General features: G+C 27.1%; 2 protein-coding genes across 2 annotated transcripts; both read left to right on the top strand.

Moving 5' to 3' along the window:
• The first annotated feature begins 2818 nt into the window (after positions 1–2818).
• On the top strand, positions 2819–9340 carry LOC132947318 (UDP-N-acetylglucosamine--peptide N-acetylglucosaminyltransferase-like). The gene is made up of 8 exons (XM_061017579.1): positions 2819–2988; positions 3489–3596; positions 3946–4028; positions 4097–4232; positions 4298–4316; positions 6875–8021; positions 8548–8843; positions 9129–9340. The coding sequence occupies exons 2-7, from the start codon at positions 3519–3521 to the stop codon at positions 8768–8770; spliced, it is 1686 nt and encodes a 561-aa protein (XP_060873562.1). The 5' UTR covers positions 2819–2988; positions 3489–3518; the 3' UTR covers positions 8771–8843; positions 9129–9340.
• Positions 9341–13472: 4132 nt separating this feature from the next.
• Positions 13473–19996, top strand: LOC132947273 (UDP-N-acetylglucosamine--peptide N-acetylglucosaminyltransferase-like). The gene is made up of 8 exons (XM_061017532.1): positions 13473–13642; positions 14144–14251; positions 14600–14682; positions 14752–14887; positions 14953–14971; positions 17530–18676; positions 19203–19498; positions 19785–19996. Exons 2-7 carry the CDS (start codon positions 14174–14176, stop codon positions 19423–19425), a joined length of 1686 nt encoding a protein of 561 aa, XP_060873515.1. The 5' UTR covers positions 13473–13642; positions 14144–14173; the 3' UTR covers positions 19426–19498; positions 19785–19996.
• Positions 19997–20295: the final 299 nt, after the last annotated feature.

A 20295-nucleotide genomic window follows, 5' to 3' on the forward strand; every position in this document is an offset into this window, starting at 1 on the left:
AAAAATTTGAACTACTCAGTCTTTCATAAAAAATGTATGTGTTACTTTCAGGTGAACCTTTTTTTTTTTGTTATGTGTAGAAAAACTTATAAGGGATCTTGTATTAGATTTTCAAATCGTTTACCTATATAAGAAGAAAAGTTTTATTAATATTACTAACTCGAAATAATGTACAATTATTCATGATTTTGACGATTTTCGTCAAAATTCTAACTTCAAGAGCTCCTAAAAAATTAATATAATTAACACTCGACACGTTTTTTTAAATTAAACTAATAATAACTTCTACATATGGAATATTGTATTCAATTTAAAATTTTTTTGACCGAATGAAAAATTGTATACCAGCGACGTGATTCTCCGAGGATGCTCCCCGCATTTTTTCCTTTACTCATTAGTAATCATTTTATTCAAATTCATAAAAAATTGCAACTTTATACATTTCATATACCAACGAATAACATTTGTAAATTACAACAAAATAACTAAAATCGTAATTTTTGGTTTTAATAGATATAATATGTTATTTCTTCCAAATTTGAGCTTAAAATGTCTGTAAAAAATAACTGTATTTATATATTATTTTTTTTAGATTATTAGGTTACAGTATGAGATATTTTGTTTTAAAAGTTCAAACATTTTATAGTTTGTTAACTACAATAATTTGGAAAATGTTCAATATTTTGTTAAATGTTGACAAAATTTGATTTTAAATACCTATAAAAAAAAATTGGGCATATGGATCTATAATATGTAACAACCGCTATTATGACAACTTATAGTATCTATTAACTAGTAGCTATTAACTAGTGTATAGTACCTGCGATTAGTAGCTATTAAATAAAAATTGGGACCCAACTCGAAAGCGCCGACCACTTTTATTGAGGTACATTAAAAATTGCATAACATTAATGTTTGCTAGCTGGCGATATTGCAAAATACTTGATAAAGATTACATTCCTGTCAAGCATGTGCTGTTTACTGCAATTGGCATTAAATTAGTATTCTCTATACCAGGTGTCAACCTTATCCATCAAGTGATCTACATTAAACATTTTAAGTATTTGGTGAACGACCACTATTTATTTATTTATATTATTTATATATTAATACATCATGCCAGGCACGGACCTAGATCAATGTCTTATCTTGGTGGCGGGACGGAGTGGGGAGGGGTTGCAACAGTTTTTTTTACAACAAATAAAGGTAGGTACAATAACTATATTAAACAATTGATTCATAATTAAAAAATGTTTTCCAAATATTTATATAATCGTAATGAAATTAATCAATAAACTATTATATTTTATTAACTAACAAAATCAATTTAAATGTTTTAAGTTTCTATTCCATAAATTTTAATTTTAAAAAAATGGTAACTTCGTCAAGCTTCGTTAAACTTCGATTAAAAATTTAATATTATGTTGCAAGGTTTTTACAATATATCAAAATCACAAAAATAGTATACATATAGCCACTTAATTATTGCTCAATTATAATATTGTAGCCGGTGGCGGCGTCGCACGAATGACGCCACACGAAAGATGAAAGTTACGATTTTAAGAGGAAACAATGATCGAACATAATTTTAGTTTTTAGATTGTTTGAATATAAAAATAAAAAACATTGTATCTTTAATCAATCATAATGAGTAAAAGTTATTAAAAAAAAAAAAAGAGTTAATACAAATAATAACGAAATTAGGCACTTCTTTGTTTTTATACTCATTAAAGTTATAGCATTCAGCAATTACATAGATACATAATTCAACATTTAATATAGGTAATACTAAAAAATTACGTGAAAAGGGTACTCATATAAACTTCTTTTATATTATAATAACGTTTCGTTGGTATTTGTTACTTTGTATGTATTTTCAAATGTGTATTTTTTAATAAAAAAAATGTATTTAATATTATAATGGTGTAACACTACCAACAGTGTGATTAATTATACCATACATTAATACACACACTAATAAGCAAAGTTTAATACTTCTATCATAAAACAAGGTACACACATATCAATTATAGGTAATTATAAAAATGTGCCGTAATTGGTATCTATAGCAACACTGATGACTGATTATATGGGTATACGCAGGACATACGGAAACTGTGCATAGGTCATCCTCCCCGACTTAGTTTCTGTACACAAATTTATAATTTATAAATTATAAGCTTTCATCGTAATTTATTATATTAAACGATATAAATAAGTATCAGAACACCTAACAATTCAAAATTGCCGCCAATAAGGACATTTTATACCGCTCTTGGAGATTGCGTCTTCTGCACACACATATATCTATAAAGTACTAGATAGCGAACTCCCGCCATGAATTGAAGCTTCGATGTCGGTTGGCAACTGTATGGTATTTCATATGGCAAACAAGATAATATAATGTTTTATTTTGTATCGTATTTTATCATTTCTAAACATGTTGTTAAAAAAAAAAAAAGTATATTTTATATAAGTCATTTTACATTTACTATTTTATTTTACCATTAAAACGATGTTATTCCTTATACATTTCGTATAATAAATGAAATGTTTTGCCAACCAACAAAATGGCGACCGTCCACAGCTGAGCTTCACTTGTAACAATGTAAATTGTATAGGAGTTCCTTATCCAGCGTAGTATTATAGAAATCTGCGGTAGCTGCACAACAGCCACGTCAGCAGCTGCAGATTTACACGCAGCCACGTCACACGGATCATGAACCAATGGCGTTCTTATAGTTGTGTACGTCTCTATAACCTATAAACATATTTTATTCATATATGAATTTCCAAATTTCCATTGTGTAGTTTGTAGTCTAAACATTTTCTTTATACTTGCTTTTTCACTTCACTGGACTTAAATACTTAAGTCCTTAACTTCTATGTGCCTGCAACAAGCGACTGAAATACTTATAAAACATCCTGTGCTTAGTGCTTTTAAGTTTTGACGCCATCAGTGGATCACCAACTCGTCGTTGTCGTATAGTGAGTATAAGTAGTGTGTGCTAGACGGAAATAGAATTCACTATTATTATCTCAACTTGCACGAAATATCGTACAGTCCCGCATGTAAGGCTGGGCATTAACGAGTTAAGAACCAAGTTGCGAACATACCAGTGTGTTTATCTGTGTTAGAAAATCTCATATAATAGGCTCTCTAGAGTGTGGCGTGTGGATGTTCTTTATATTATCGTGTTTTTTCCGCGGCTGGAGACAACCATTACCATAATACCAAATAGACATCTTTAATGACCATGAACGTCTACCTAATTTTTTTATTTTATTTAATTCCTGTTTAGACCAGCCTATAAAGCGCCTAACGCTGTTGTGATTTAATTGTTCACTGTTTGCTATACCAGTGATCATCGTCATATTATATTTTGTAGTATTTTATAAACACTGAGATATGCTGTTACTAATTAGATATGAAAATATATTTATATTATATTCATTCTATTTATTACAATATATGTTTTATTTTACAGTTGATTGACAACAGTCTTGGTCGAAAGTTTATGTGGATCATTATCTGCTGTCTTTATTTGAAAAATCAATTGTTACCAATATTTCAAACAATGAGTTCGTCATCATTGGTAAGTAATATATTAATAATTTAACTATGTATATGGGATGCTTATGGGACATTAATTATACAAACTATGATTTCATTTTAATCAGGAAAATCCTGTTTTTCAATTTGATATTTAAAAGGACTCTAGTTACTGAATTGATAAGTACTCTAATGATAAATAGATTCACCTTATATATATATTTTTTATTCGCATAACAGAAGATTAATAAAGCTAAATATGAGCCCCTGAACATTATTTTGCCATGTACTTTACTTATAAGACAAAAAATGTGTATTAAACGCATTTGATTAATTATGAATAAATACATACATTAAATTTATTCATCAAAAAATAATTATAACACTTACAGGATTTATTTTGTCCAAAACATTCAGACTCTGAAGCACCGATATCAGTTATTACAAAGATCTTATCACAAAAAGACACTTTAAAGTAAATATTTTACAATTATTCTTAATATTACCATTCTTATGTGTATATAATTGTTTTTTTTTTTTTAGATTTACACATATCTCCAATGAATTTGACAAATTAGGGTTTACCAAAGTGAAGGATTTGGCTGGATCAACCCTTGGCAAAGCAAGCTCGATTCAAATGTCAGGAGATACTCTAACGCAGCTTTATCAAGCTATGGAGGTATAAACTAAAAACATTTAAATTTTTAGATTATATTTATTTAATTACAAATATTTTTTTTTTAGATATATAGTGAACGCCTAGGTAAGTTATAATTATTATCAGTACTATCTATTGCTATGTTATATATAGATGAGCATACGTAATCTATGACCAAACGACTTTTTTTTTTGTAAACTGCTCAAGGATTGGTATCTGGGTTTAATAAAATATAATGTAAACTTCACCATGTATGTTGTTACCATATTTATATAGGAAATATTCAACTTAAAATTCATGTAGAACATTTTAGGTTAATTTTCTGTCTAAACTAATTCAATACTCACTTTGCTTTATATAACAATATTTTTCTAACAAACTCAAGAGCCTCTTGGTATTGTAAAAAATATGTATACACAATTTTTTTTTTTCATAAATATTTCTTAAGAGGATGCTACCTACCCATGCATTTGTTGTCTCTATCTAACATACATAAGAAATGGCATGTTTTTGTTAACTAGTTTCAATTATGTGCTGTCAGTTTTGATATTAGATCAAATTGACCAATTATCCAACTTTAAGGTAATAACTTCATCCGTACTTAAGCGTTGACGTTTTGTTTTCGATAGTTAAATTTTCAAGCATTACATGAGTAAGATATATCACAAAATAAAAATGCTCATAATATCTCCCTTGAAAATGAAAATATCAAATAGAGGCCAATGATTTAGCATAGATCATGTTCTCAGCTATGAGTTTGATAAATATCAAAACTAACGATACAATATTGAAAAACATGATCAACAATTCAAGATGAGACATCTTTCTAATAAATTAAATAAATAACTTGCATAAAATATTTTACATTTTACGTATTATCAAAATATTTTGATTGTTATTGAGCTCTTTATAGACAATTTTTTTATTTTTTTAATATCAATAAATGTTTGATCAGTGAAAGGCATGATAATACAATGTAATACAATAATACTTGTAGGATGTTATATTAGATAATTGAAAACAATTAATGATAGATATTAGAATGTTATTTGAAGTTTGAATTACAACTTAGTCGGTCTACAGACCTTATTCTATGTGACACAACCGGTATGTTCTCCCAAGGAATAGAGTATATTAGACCAATTTTGGTTTAATTTATATTTTATATACATATTTCACACATTGTTAACGTTCAAATAATTTTTGATTTTTTAGGAAAATAAGGATATATTTTTGGTATTATTTCACTTATTTTTATCATTGTTGGTCCACAATAAATTAATACATATTTTAGTTAAACTATTAATTTACCTTATAAACATTTGTGCACTGCATGCAATTAATTAAACTAAAATTCAATCTGTTCTATACTAATTTATACCTTTTCTGTAAAATTATGCATTAAATATTCATTTAGCCCACACATCGACGCACACATGCCTACACAAAACTACCAAAACCATTATTAACAAATTTTTGAAACACAACTTCAGTCTTCAGCCATTCAAAAGTTTATTTATTTGTACAAAAAAGTTAAATGAAAATTAAATGTCATCAAACACAATGAAACTGCTCCTATCTCACATTATTTTTGGTGTTTTCTAACGGTGGCCAGGAGTTCTAAATAAAGCTGCTTCTGTTCTATCGCATAATGTCATAGAATGATACTACATTTGAATCCAATTAATAATAATAATTATAATAATAATGAACTTCATTGCAACGACAACTTAAATAATACAAAAATGAATGACATAAAAAACCGTAGGATGCATATTGCCGCATCACCTAAAAGCAAAGCTTGTGGTGGGGGAGCTCATCACCTTAAGAAGACAAAAAAGTTGAAAGACAATTGTTAATTTGGTTGAATTTTACTTAACAGTCTTATTATAACTCTATTATCTTTGAAAAATCAATAAAATTAAGATAAGTTTTGAATGACTTAAAACTATCATACTGATTAATATTATTATTTTATATACAACATAAATACAAGACGCTATTTTGTCTAAAAACTTTTTGACACTTCAGTAAACGTATAATAACATTTTGCATATTATATCTAGTACTAATGTTCATGATCTGATACAGGTATCAAATGTTTATGTTTATACAAGTCAACTAATACAGCTTGATTAAAATAATCTTAATATTATCTCCTCGATCATTCCCTAGTAAACTTGTTGGTCAATCATAATCCGCTTCAAAATTAATATATATTATATGTTCCTAATGAGTTAATAGTTTTATAGCTAATTAATTTAAATACAAAATCATTCATAATAAATTCAGGTTTCACATAATACAATAACACTAAAATAATTATTTATTGAGCCCAATAAGGCTACGATATCATTGAAATGTGCCTTAATACTACTTATATTAATTTGAAAAACGGAAAAACTATTATTAGACAAAGGTATATCCACTAAAGATTCAATATAAATGGAATATATATCAATATTTGAAACTCAGCGTTTTATTTTTCATTTAAGAACTTAAAATTTACTTTAAAATAGATTTTACATTATTAATATACTAATTAATTACAGCTTATCGAACTGTTTGAATTGTATCAATTGTTATTCTACCAATTTATTAACTGAAATAACTTAATATTAACTATCGTTCAATGTTCTAAATTATATATTTTTTTTTTTTAGATAAGCTTCTAAACTCTGCAAAAGCAGAACATCAAAATGGAAATTTTATAGCGACGCAAAAAATGTGTAAAGGTTTACTTACACATAAACCGAAAGACTTAAATGTTTTATTGCTTAATGCAAAATCATTTTTTAACTGCGAAAATTATGAAGAATGCATTGAATGTTTAGAAAAAGCAAATAATATTAATCCCGAATGTCCCGAAGTTTTAAGTAACTTTGCATTAGTTTGCATGAAAAAATCGGAAAATAATCTAGCAAAAGAATACCTATTTCAAGTATGTGCAATAAAGCCTTATTGTGCGGATGCATGGACCAACTATGCTGACTTTTTATTTAAGACTAATGAGTTAGAACCAGCAAAACTGGCTTATGAACGTGTATTAAGTCTAGTACCCGAATTATATAAAGCACGTAATAAGTACGGAAAACTACTATTAAAAGTAAACAAAATAAAAGAGGCTAAAAAGGAGTTTAAGATTGCCCACAACAGTGCAACAAATTGTGCAGAAACATTAAACAATTTAGCAGATGTATATTATAAGAGCGGTAAATTTGGAAAATCTATTTTGAAATATAAACAACTCTTAGAAACAAACCCCGATCGGACGAATGCTTGTTTTCAGTTGGGAATGTCCTACATCAAAATTAAAGACTACCAAAATGCAGCTCACGCATTCAAAAAAGCAATCAAACTGGATCCCAAAAATGAGTGTTATTTACAAAAGTTGGCAATTACATACTGCTATGAAGACAAAATGGATGAAGCTGCTGAAACATTCAAAAAGTGTTTGAAACTCAAGCCCGACGATTTTAGCTTAAATTTCGAACTCGCTTTAGTCTATTTGTATAATATTCGAAATTATAATGAAGCGGTACACTATCTTGAAAAATGTAGCCTTATAAATCCTGATAGAATTGACGTATATGAAAAACTCTTTGATGCATACAGGAAAACTAAATATCATTTAAATGCATCCGATGCTTGCATGTCCATGGGGGATTTGTATATGGAGAAGGATGATTATCAAAATGCAAGAAACTCATTCTGTTGTGCGGTACTTATGAACCCGAGGAATGCATTTGGTCATTGGAAAATGGGCCTGACATTGTATCAACTGGGACATGATGATTTGGCTCTTCAAAAGTAATAATAATAATTCAACACCATTATAAGTTTAAAATGTGCTCTAAAAAGACCCTCTAAACATTCTCCAAATAATCTTTAAATTGGTAAAATTTTCAGAAAACGCCCTTTTCTTTTACTTCAATGAGCTTATTAATGTATATGCAAGTTACAATAACTTGAAAATAATATGTAATGTACATCTTTTCTTTGGTAAATTATTTAAAATCGGTCAAATTTAAAACAATATTTCCAATTTAACAACAAACAAGTTATTGACCAACATCTATAACTTAAGGTTTTTAATTTAAAAACGTTTTTTTTTTTTTTTTGCAAACTAAAGACTTGTTAATTTACAACTAAAAATTAATTCTTTATGAACAAGAATATAAAATATTCTTAAATATGAATTATAGGCTAAATTCTCTTATCTCGGAGATATGTTTAAATTTACAAAATACATTTTTTTTTTCTATGAATTCCGTAATGGACAATTCGTGAAATCTTTTTAGTATAAGTATTAATCATATAATTCATTTTTCAACAGATACAAACATGCAATAGCAATAAGGCCGGACTTTCCCGATGCCTATTGCGATATGGGGGTAATATATGATAAACGTGGCCTTCTAGAACAAGCCAAAGTATATTATGAAATGGCAATCAAGTTAAGTCCAAACGACCATTCCAACGCTCGGTTGAAATTGGCCGATATATCAATGAAAAAAATGGATCTTAATGATGCTATTACAGACAATGAAAAGCAATAGAATATGACAATACATCTGTCAAGTAGATGTAATTTGATATTCTACATCTTCAAAACGACAATACTCCATCCTGGTAAATATTTGATTTATATTATTTCAATAAGTAAAGTGTGGAACTATTAGACTTTTTTTTTTAATTAATTACTACAATTATTATTATTTAGGTAATAATAAAAAAACGAGGATTTAATTATGTTGTGTTTTCCGATTTTTTAGTAATGAATAATTTATATTAACTGAATTCTTCAAAAGCACTTTGTTGACTAGTATTATTGTCATGTGTTTCACTTAAACATTTAATCAACTACCCATTATAATTGATTTTAATATTAATTATGTAATATATTTTTTTTTTCAGGTTGAATTACTTTGACACCATAAAGATTAGTCTCAACCCAAAAAATGTTGATGTTTTTTGTAATATTAATTTACAACAAAATAAGTAAAATCGTAATCCTTGGTTTTAATATGTAATTTTTTCCAAGTTTGAACTTAAAATGTCTGTAAAAATAACTGTGTTTATATATTTTTTAGGTTATTTGGTTACAGTGTGAGATTTGTTGTTTTAAATTTTCAAACCTTAGATTTAAAAATTGAACATTTTATAATTTTTTTAACTTCAATAAATTTAAAAGTTTTCGATATTTTGTTAAATTTTGTCAAAATTTGAGTTGAAATACTTATTAAAAAAACATTTTCATGTGGATCAATAATATGTATCAACTGCTATTATAACATCTTATATAGAACCTTGTATAACATTTTCAATTTATTTTACCAACGAATACAATTTTATTGATATTTATAAAAAACTAAAAATTTTAAATATCAAATATCTCTAAATAACTCAAAAAGAGGCAAAATACTATGAAAATGTTGTCATTCATAGAAAGTGATAAAATAAACAAAAGACAATTTCAAGTAGCAGCTTCGGTTAATAGTTTTTGTATAACGATAAAATAAGAATATCGTATGAGAATTTGTTGATTTACGAGTGGATGATTATCCAATGTCTAGCTTTAAAAGATCGTAAATAATTAAATTGATTTTTCAGTTATTTTTTTTTTTTTATTATTGAATGTAGGAAAAATCAAGGGCAATCTTGTATTAAATTTTCAAAGCTTAGATAAAAATAGAAACATTTTTATCAATTATTAAAATTTATTTTAAGTTTTCATTAACATCAACTTACGAGGAACATTAAATAACATTTTCAAGTTTTATGACCGACCAAAAAATTCTGTGTCGACAAAAGTTCAAAAAAAAAAAAATCTAATGTAGATAGCTCAAACAGTGTCGCACTATTTCGAGTATAGGTAATGGTGAATTGAAATTGCTAATATAAACATTCAGTGATAATAAGATATTTTTTTATTATTTCTATACATTTTTTTTATGGTTTAAATGTAAGACAAGCAGCATTTTTTGCATGTACCTACCTACTGACTAAAATAAATATGATTTAAGTTATCAAATTAGTATATAAATTACTTAAATGAGAACGAAATAAGCATCGGATAAATCGACATTTTTATTTTTATTTTTATTTCACGTCCGAATTTAAACTTTTAACATATTTTCAATGGCTAAAAAATTCTTAAAATGTCATTAATTGCATTTTGTTATTGCAATGTGAAACAAAAACATTCCTGAACTTTGAAACACACCGGGAATATAAAGTTTAAAAAAGGTGGGTACCTATGTGTCGTGTGGGTCACTGTAATGGACGTGTTAAATTTAAATTCAATGTTATAAAATCATTGTATACGAAAAACGATTCCAAGTTAATTTACGATTGAATATCCAATGTCGTAAAAATTTGAACTACTCAGTCTTTCATAAAAAATGTATGTGTTACTTTCAGGTGAACCTTTTTTTTTTTGTTATGTGTAGAAAAACTTATAAGGGATCTTGTATTAGATTTTCAAATCGTTTACCTATATAAGAAGAAAAGTTTTATTAATATTACTAACTCGAAATAATGTACAATTATTCATGATTTTGACGATTTTCGTCAAAATTCTAACTTCAAGAGCTCCTAAAAAATTAATATAATTAACACTCGACACGTTTTTTTAAATTAAACTAATAATAACTTCTACATATGGAATATTGTATTCAATTTAAAATTTTTTTGACCGAATGAAAAATTGTATACCAGCGACGTGATTCTCCGAGGATGCTCCCCGCATTTTTTCCTTTACTCATTAGTAATCATTTTATTCAAATTCATAAAAAATTGCAACTTTATACATTTCATATACCAACGAATAACATTTGTAAATTACAACAAAATAACTAAAATCGTAATTTTTGGTTTTAATAGATATAATATGTTATTTCTTCCAAATTTGAGCTTAAAATGTCTGTAAAAAATAACTGTATTTATATATTATTTTTTTTAGATTATTAGGTTACAGTATGAGATATTTTGTTTTAAAAGTTCAAACATTTTATAGTTTGTTAACTACAATAATTTGGAAAATGTTCAATATTTTGTTAAATGTTGACAAAATTTGATTTTAAATACCTATAAAAAAAAATTGGGCATATGGATCTATAATATGTAACAACCGCTATTATGACAACTTATAGTATCTATTAACTAGTAGCTATTAACTAGTGTATAGTACCTGCGATTAGTAGCTATTAAATAAAAATTGGGACCCAACTCGAAAGCGCCGACCACTTTTATTGAGGTACATTAAAAATTGCATAACATTAATGTTTGCTAGCTGGCGATATTGCAAAATACTTGATAAAGATTACATTCCTGTCAAGCATGTGCTGTTTACTGCAATTGGCATTAAATTAGTATTCTCTATACCAGGTGTCAACCTTATCCATCAAGTGATCTACATTAAACATTTTAAGTATTTGGTGAACGACCACTATTTATTTATTTATATTATTTATATATTAATACATCATGCCAGGCACGGACCTAGATCAATGTCTTATCTTGGTGGCGGGACGGAGTGGGGAGGGGTTGCAACAGTTTTTTTTACAACAAATAAAGGTAGGTACAATAACTATATTAAACAATTGATTCATAATTAAAAAATGTTTTCCAAATATTTATATAATCGTAATGAAATTAATCAATAAACTATTATATTTTATTAACTAACAAAATCAATTTAAATGTTTTAAGTTTCTATTCCATAAATTTTAATTTTAAAAAAATGGTAACTTCGTCAAGCTTCGTTAAACTTCGATTAAAAATTTAATATTATGTTGCAAGGTTTTTACTATACCTATATCAAAATATTAAATATAATACATTAGGACGATTTTATTTATGTAAGCATTTGAACTAAAAATATATCAAAATCACAAAAATAGTATACATATAGCCACTTAATTATTGCTCAATTATAATATTGTAGCCGGTGGCGGCGTCGCACGAATGACGCCACACGAAAGATGAAAGTTACGATTTTAAGAGGAAACAATGATCGAACATAATTTTAGTTTTTAGATTGTTTGAATATAAAAATAAAAAACATTGTATCTTTAATCAATCATAATGAGTAAAAGTTATTAAAAAAAAAAAAAGAGTTAATACAAATAATAACGAAATTAGGCACTTACTTTGTTTTTATACTCATTAAAGTTATAGCATTCAGCAATTACATAGATACATAATTCAACATTTAATATAGGTAATACTAAAAAATTACGTGAAAAGGGTACTCATATAAACTTCTTTTATATTATAATAACGTTTCGTTGGTATTTGTTACTTTGTATGTATTTTCAAATGTGTATTTTTTAATAAAAAAAATGTATTTAATATTATAATGGTGTAACACTACCAACAGTGTGATTAATTATACCATACATTAATACACACACTAATAAGCAAAGTTTAATACTTCTATCATAAAACAAGGTACACACATATCAATTATAGGTAATTATAAAAATGTGCCGTAATTGGTATCTATAGCAACACTGATGACTGATTATATGGGTATACGCAGGACATACGGAAACTGTGCATAGGTCATCCTCCCCGACTTAGTTTCTGTACACAAATTTATAATTTATAAATTATAAGCTTTCATCGTAATTTATTATATTAAACGATATAAATAAGTATCAGAACACCTAACAATTCAAAATTGCCGCCAATAAGGACATTTTATACCGCTCTTGGAGATTGCGTCTTCTGCACACACATATATCTATAAAGTACTAGATAGCGAACTCCCGCCATGAATTGAAGCTTCGATGTCGGTTGGCAACTGTATGGTATTTCATATGGCAAACAAGATAATATAATGTTTTATTTTGTATCGTATTTTATCATTTCTAAACATGTTGTTAAAAAAAAAAAAAAGTATATTTTATATAAGTCATTTTACATTTACTATTTTATTTTACCATTAAAACGATGTTATTCCTTATACATTTCGTATAATAAATGAAATGTTTTGCCAACCAACAAAATGGCGACCGTCCACAGCTGAGCTTCACTTGTAACAATGTAAATTGTATAGGAGTTCCTTATCCAGCGTAGTATTATAGAAATCTGCGGTAGCTGCACAACAGCCACGTCAGCAGCTGCAGATTTACACGCAGCCACGTCACACGGATCATGAACCAATGGCGTTCTTATAGTTGTGTACGTCTCTATAACCTATAAACATATTTTATTCATATATGAATTTCCAAATTTCCATTGTGTAGTTTGTAGTCTAAACATTTTCTTTATACTTGCTTTTTCACTTCACTGGACTTAAATACTTAAGTCCTTAACTTCTATGTGCCTGCAACAAGCGACTGAAATACTTATAAAACATCCTGTGCTTAGTGCTTTTAAGTTTTGACGCCATCAGTGGATCACCAACTCGTCGTTGTCGTATAGTGAGTATAAGTAGTGTGTGCTAGACGGAAATAGAATTCACTATTATTATCTCAACTTGCACGAAATATCGTACAGTCCCGCATGTAAGGCTGGGCATTAACGAGTTAAGAACCAAGTTGCGAACATACCAGTGTGTTTATCTGTGTTAGAAAATCTCATATAATAGGCTCTCTAGAGTGTGGCGTGTGGATGTTCTTTATATTATCGTGTTTTTTCCGCGGCTGGAGACAACCATTACCATAATACCAAATAGACATCTTTAATGACCATGAACGTCTACCTAATTTTTTTTATTTTATTTAATTCCTGTTTAGACCAGCCTATAAAGCGCCTAACGCTGTTGTGATTTAATTGTTCACTGTTTGCTATACCAGTGATCATCGTCATATTATATTTTGTAGTATTTTATAAACACTGAGATATGCTGTTACTAATTAGATATGAAAATATATTTATATTATATTCATTCTATTTATTACAATATATGTTTTATTTTACAGTTGATTGACAACAGTCTTGGTCGAAAGTTTATGTGGATCATTATCTGCTGTCTTTATTTGAAAAATCAATTGTTACCAATATTTCAAACAATGAGTTCGTCATCATTGGTAAGTAATATATTAATAATTTAACTATGTATATGGGATGCTTATGGGACATTAATTATACAAACTATGATTTCATTTAATCAGGAAAATCCTGTTTTTCAATTTGATATTTAAAAGGACTCTAGTTACTGAATTGATAAGTACTCTAATGATAAATAGATTCACCTTATATATATATTTTTTATTCGCATAACAGAAGATTAATAAAGCTAAATATGAGCCCCTGAACATTATTTTGCCATGTACTTTACTTATAAGACAAAAAATGTGTATTAAACGCATTTGATTAATTATGAATAAATACATACATTAAATTTATTCATCAAAAAATAATTATAACACTTACAGGATTTATTTTGTCCAAAACATTCAGACTCTGAAGCACCGATATCAGTTATTACAAAGATCTTATCACAAAAAGACACTTTAAAGTAAATATTTTACAATTATTCTTAATATTACCATTCTTATGTGTATATAATTGTTTTTTTTTTTTTTAGATTTACACATATCTCCAATGAATTTGACAAATTAGGGTTTACCAAAGTGAAGGATTTGGCTGGATCAACCCTTGGCAAAGCAAGCTCGATTCAAATGTCAGGAGATACTCTAACGCAGCTTTATCAAGCTATGGAGGTATAAACTAAAAACATTTAAATTTTTAGATTATATTTATTTAATTACAAATATTTTTTTTTTAGATATATAGTGAACGCCTAGGTAAGTTATAATTATTATCAGTACTATCTATTGCTATGTTATATATAGATGAGCATACGTAATCTATGACCAAACGACTTTTTTTTTTGTAAACTGCTCAAGGATTGGTATCTGGGTTTAATAAAATATAATGTAAACTTCACCATGTATGTTGTTACCATATTTATATAGGAAATATTCAACTTAAAATTCATGTAGAACATTTTAGGTTAATTTTCTGTCTAAACTAATTCAATACTCACTTTGCTTTATATAACAATATTTTTCTAACAAACTCAAGAGCCTCTTGGTATTGTAAAAAATATGTATACACAATTTTTTTTTTTCATAAATATTTCTTAAGAGGATGCTACCTACCCATGCATTTGTTGTCTCTATCTAACATACATAAGAAATGGCATGTTTTTGTTAACTAGTTTCAATTATGTGCTGTCAGTTTTGATATTAGATCAAATTGACCAATTATCCAACTTTAAGGTAATAACTTCATCCGTACTTAAGCGTTGACGTTTTGTTTTCGATAGTTAAATTTTCAAGCATTACATGAGTAAGATATATCACAAAATAAAAATGCTCATAATATCTCCCTTGAAAATGAAAATATCAAATAGAGGCCAATGATTTAGCATAGATCATGTTCTCAGCTATGAGTTTGATAAATATCAAAACTAACGATACAATATTGAAAAACATGATCAACAATTCAAGATGAGACATCTTTCTAATAAATTAAATAAATAACTTGCATAAAATATTTTACATTTTACGTATTATCAAAATATTTTGATTGTTATTGAGCTCTTTATAGACAATTTTTTTATTTTTTTAATATCAATAAATGTTTGATCAGTGAAAGGCATGATAATACAATGTAATACAATAATACTTGTAGGATGTTATATTAGATAATTGAAAACAATTAATGATAGATATTAGAATGTTATTTGAAGTTTGAATTACAACTTAGTCGGTCTACAGACCTTATTCTATGTGACACAACCGGTATGTTCTCCCAAGGAATAGAGTATATTAGACCAATTTTGGTTTAATTTATATTTTATATACATATTTCACACATTGTTAACGTTCAAATAATTTTTGATTTTTTAGGAAAATAAGGATATATTTTTGGTATTATTTCACTTATTTTTATCATTGTTGGTCCACAATAAATTAATACATATTTTAGTTAAACTATTAATTTACCTTATAAACATTTGTGCACTGCATGCAATTAATTAAACTAAAATTCAATCTGTTCTATACTAATTTATACCTTTTCTGTAAAATTATGCATTAAATATTCATTTAGCCCACACATCGACGCACACATGCCTACACAAAACTACCAAAACCATTATTAACAAATTTTTGAAACACAACTTCAGTCTTCAGCCATTCAAAAGTTTATTTATTTGTACAAAAAAGTTAAATGAAAATTAAATGTCATCAAACACAATGAAACTGCTCCTATCTCACATTATTTTTGGTGTTTTCTAACGGTGGCCAGGAGTTCTAAATAAAGCTGCTTCTGTTCTATCGCATAATGTCATAGAATGATACTACATTTGAATCCAATTAATAATAATAATTATAATAATAATGAACTTCATTGCAACGACAACTTAAATAATACAAAAATGAATGACATAAAAAACCGTAGGATGCATATTGCCGCATCACCTAAAAGCAAAGCTTGTGGTGGGGGAGCTCATCACCTTAAGAAGACAAAAAAGTTGAAAGACAATTGTTAATTTGGTTGAATTTTACTTAACAGTCTTATTATAACTCTATTATCTTTGAAAAATCAATAAAATTAAGATAAGTTTTGAATGACTTAAAACTATCACACTGATTAATATTATTATTTTATATACAACATAAATACAAGACGCTATTTTGTCTAAAAACTTTTTGACACTTCAGTAAACGTATAATAACATTTTGCATATTATATCTAGTACTAATGTTCATGATCTGATACAGGTATCAAATGTTTATGTTTATACAAGTCAACTAATACAGCTTGATTAAAATAATCTTAATATTATCTCCTCGATCATTCCCTAGTAAACTTGTTGGTCAATCATAATCCGCTTCAAAATTAATATATATTATATGTTCCTAATGAGTTAATAGTTTTATAGCTAATTAATTTAAATACAAAATCATTCATAATAAATTCAGGTTTCACATAATACAATAACACTAAAATAATTATTTATTGAGCCCAATAAGGCTACGATATCATTGAAATGTGCCTTAATACTACTTATATTAATTTGAAAAACGGAAAAACTATTATTAGACAAAGGTATATCCACTAAAGATTCAATATAAATGGAATATATATCAATATTTGAAACTCAGCATTTTATTTTTCATTTAAGAACTTAAAATTTACTTTAAAATAGATTTTACATTATTAATATACTAATTAATTACAGCTTATCGAACTGTTTGAATTGTATCAATTGTTATTCTACCAATTTATTAACTGAAATAACTTAATATTAATTATCGTTCAATGTTCTAAATTATATATTTTTTTTTTTTAGATAAGCTTCTAAACTCTGCAAAAGCAGAACATCAAAATGGAAATTTTATAGCGACGCAAAAAATGTGTAAAGGTTTACTTACACATAAACCGAAAGACTTAAATGTTTTATTGCTTAATGCAAAATCATTTTTTAACTGCGAAAATTATGAAGAATGCATTGAATGTTTAGAAAAAGCAAATAATATTAATCCCGAATGTCCCGAAGTTTTAAGTAACTTTGCATTAGTTTGCATGAAAAAATCGGAAAATAATCTAGCAAAAGAATACCTATTTCAAGTATGTGCAATAAAGCCTTATTGTGCGGATGCATGGACCAACTATGCTGACTTTTTATTTAAGACTAATGAGTTAGAACCAGCAAAACTGGCTTATGAACGTGTATTAAGTCTAGTACCCGAATTATATAAAGCACGTAATAAGTACGGAAAACTACTATTAAAAGTAAACAAAATAAAAGAGGCTAAAAAGGAGTTTAAGATTGCCCACAACAGTGCAACAAATTGTGCAGAAACATTAAACAATTTAGCAGATGTATATTATAAGAGCGGTAAATTTGGAAAATCTATTTTGAAATATAAACAACTCTTAGAAACAAACCCCGATCGGACGAATGCTTGTTTTCAGTTGGGAATGTCCTACATCAAAATTAAAGACTACCAAAATGCAGCTCACGCATTCAAAAAAGCAATCAAACTGGATCCCAAAAATGAGTGTTATTTACAAAAGTTGGCAATTACATACTGCTATGAAGACAAAATGGATGAAGCTGCTGAAACATTCAAAAAGTGTTTGAAACTCAAGCCCGACGATTTTAGCTTAAATTTCGAACTCGCTTTAGTCTATTTGTATAATATTCGAAATTATAATGAAGCGGTACACTATCTTGAAAAATGTAGCCTTATAAATCCTGATAGAATTGACGTATATGAAAAACTCTTTGATGCATACAGGAAAACTAAAGATCATTTAAATGCATCCGATGCTTGCATGTCCATGGGGGATTTGTATATGGAGAAGGATGATTATCAAAATGCAAGAAACTCATTCTGTTGTGCGGTACTTATGAACCCGAGGAATGCATTTGGTCATTGGAAAATGGGCCTGACATTGTATCAACTGGGACATGATGATTTGGCTCTTCAAAAGTAATAATAATAATTCAACACCATTATAAGTTTAAAATGTGCTCTAAAAAGACCCTCTAAACATTCTCCAAATAATCTTTAAATTGGTAAAATTTTCAGAAAACGCCCTTTTCTTTTACTTCAATGAGCTTATTAATGTATATGCAAGTTACAATAACTTGAAAATAATATGTAATGTACATCTTTTCTTTGGTAAATTATTTAAAATCGGTCAAATTTAAAACAATATTTCCAATTTAACAACAAACAAGTTATTGACCAACATCTATAACTTAAGGTTTTTAATTTAAAAACGTTTTTTTTTTTTTTTTGCAAACTAAAGACTTGTTAATTTACAACTAAAAATTAATTCTTTATGAACAAGAATATAAAATATTCTTAAATATGAATTATAGGCTAAATTCTCTTATCTCGGAGATATGTTTAAATTTACAAAATACATTTTTTTTTTCTATGAATTCCGTAATGGACAATTCGTGAAATCTTTTTAGTATAAGTATTAATCATATAATTCATTTTTCAACAGATACAAACATGCAATAGCAATAAGGCCGGACTTTCCCGATGCCTATTGCGATATGGGGGTAATATATGATAAACGTGGCCTTCTAGAACAAGCCAAAGTATATTATGAAATGGCAATCAAGTTAAGTCCAAACGACCATTCCAACGCTCGGTTGAAATTGGCCGATATATCAATGAAAAAAATGGATCTTAATGATGCTATTACAGACAATGAAAAGCAATAGAATATGACAATACATCTGTCAAGTAGATGTAATTTGATATTCTACATCTTCAAAACGACAATACTCCATCCTGGTAAATATTTGATTTATATTATTTCAATAAGTAAAGTGTGGAACTATTAGACTTTTTTTTTTAATTAATTACTACAATTATTATTATTTAGGTAATAATAAAAAAACGAGGATTTAATTATGTTGTGTTTTCCGATTTTTTAGTAATGAATAATTTATATTAACTGAATTCTTCAAAAGCACTTTGTTGACTAGTATTATTGTCATGTGTTTCACTTAAACATTTAATCAACTACCCATTATAATTGATTTTAATATTAATTATGTAATATATTTTTTTTTTTCAGGTTGAATTACTTTGACACCATAAAGATTAGTCTCAACCCAAAAAATGTTGATGTTTTTTGTAATATTAATTTACAACAAAATAAGTAAAATCGTAATCCTTGGTTTTAATATGTAATTTTTTCCAAGTTTGAACTTAAAATGTCTGTAAAAATAACTGTGTTTATATATTTTTTAGGTTATTTGGTTACAGTGTGAGATTTGTTGTTTTAAATTTTCAAACCTTAGATTTAAAAATTGAACATTTTATAATTTTTTTAACTTCAATAAATTTAAAAGTTTTCGATATTTTGTTAAATTTTGTCAAAATTTGAGTTGAAATACTTATTAAAAAAACATTTTCATGTGGATCAATAATATGTATCAACTGCTATTATAACATCTTATATAGAACCTTGTATAACATTTTCAATTTATTTTACCAACGAATACAATTTTATTGATATTTATAAAAAACTAAAAATTTTAAATATCAAATATCTCTAAATAACTCAAAAAGAGGCAAAATACTAT

The sequence above is a fragment of the Metopolophium dirhodum genome, chromosome 6 (assembly GCF_019925205.1).
Source record: "Metopolophium dirhodum isolate CAU chromosome 6, ASM1992520v1, whole genome shotgun sequence".
Lineage (NCBI taxonomy): Eukaryota > Metazoa > Arthropoda > Insecta > Hemiptera > Aphididae > Metopolophium > Metopolophium dirhodum.

Bases quoted from the DNA above. Each gene is read 5' to 3' on its own strand.
- LOC132947318 (XM_061017579.1), top strand. From the start codon at position 3,519: ATGTGGATCATTATCTGCTGTCTTTATTTGAAAAATCAATTGTTACCA. The intron at 3,597-3,945 runs GTAAGTAATATA...TAACACTTACAG, and splicing joins CAATGAGTTCGTCATCATTG to GATTTATTTTGTCCAAAACA. The intron at 8,022-8,547 runs GTAATAATAATA...ATTTTTCAACAG, and splicing joins GATGATTTGGCTCTTCAAAA to ATACAAACATGCAATAGCAA.
- LOC132947273 (XM_061017532.1), top strand. From the start codon at position 14,174: ATGTGGATCATTATCTGCTGTCTTTATTTGAAAAATCAATTGTTACCA. The intron at 14,252-14,599 runs GTAAGTAATATA...TAACACTTACAG, and splicing joins CAATGAGTTCGTCATCATTG to GATTTATTTTGTCCAAAACA. The intron at 18,677-19,202 runs GTAATAATAATA...ATTTTTCAACAG, and splicing joins GATGATTTGGCTCTTCAAAA to ATACAAACATGCAATAGCAA.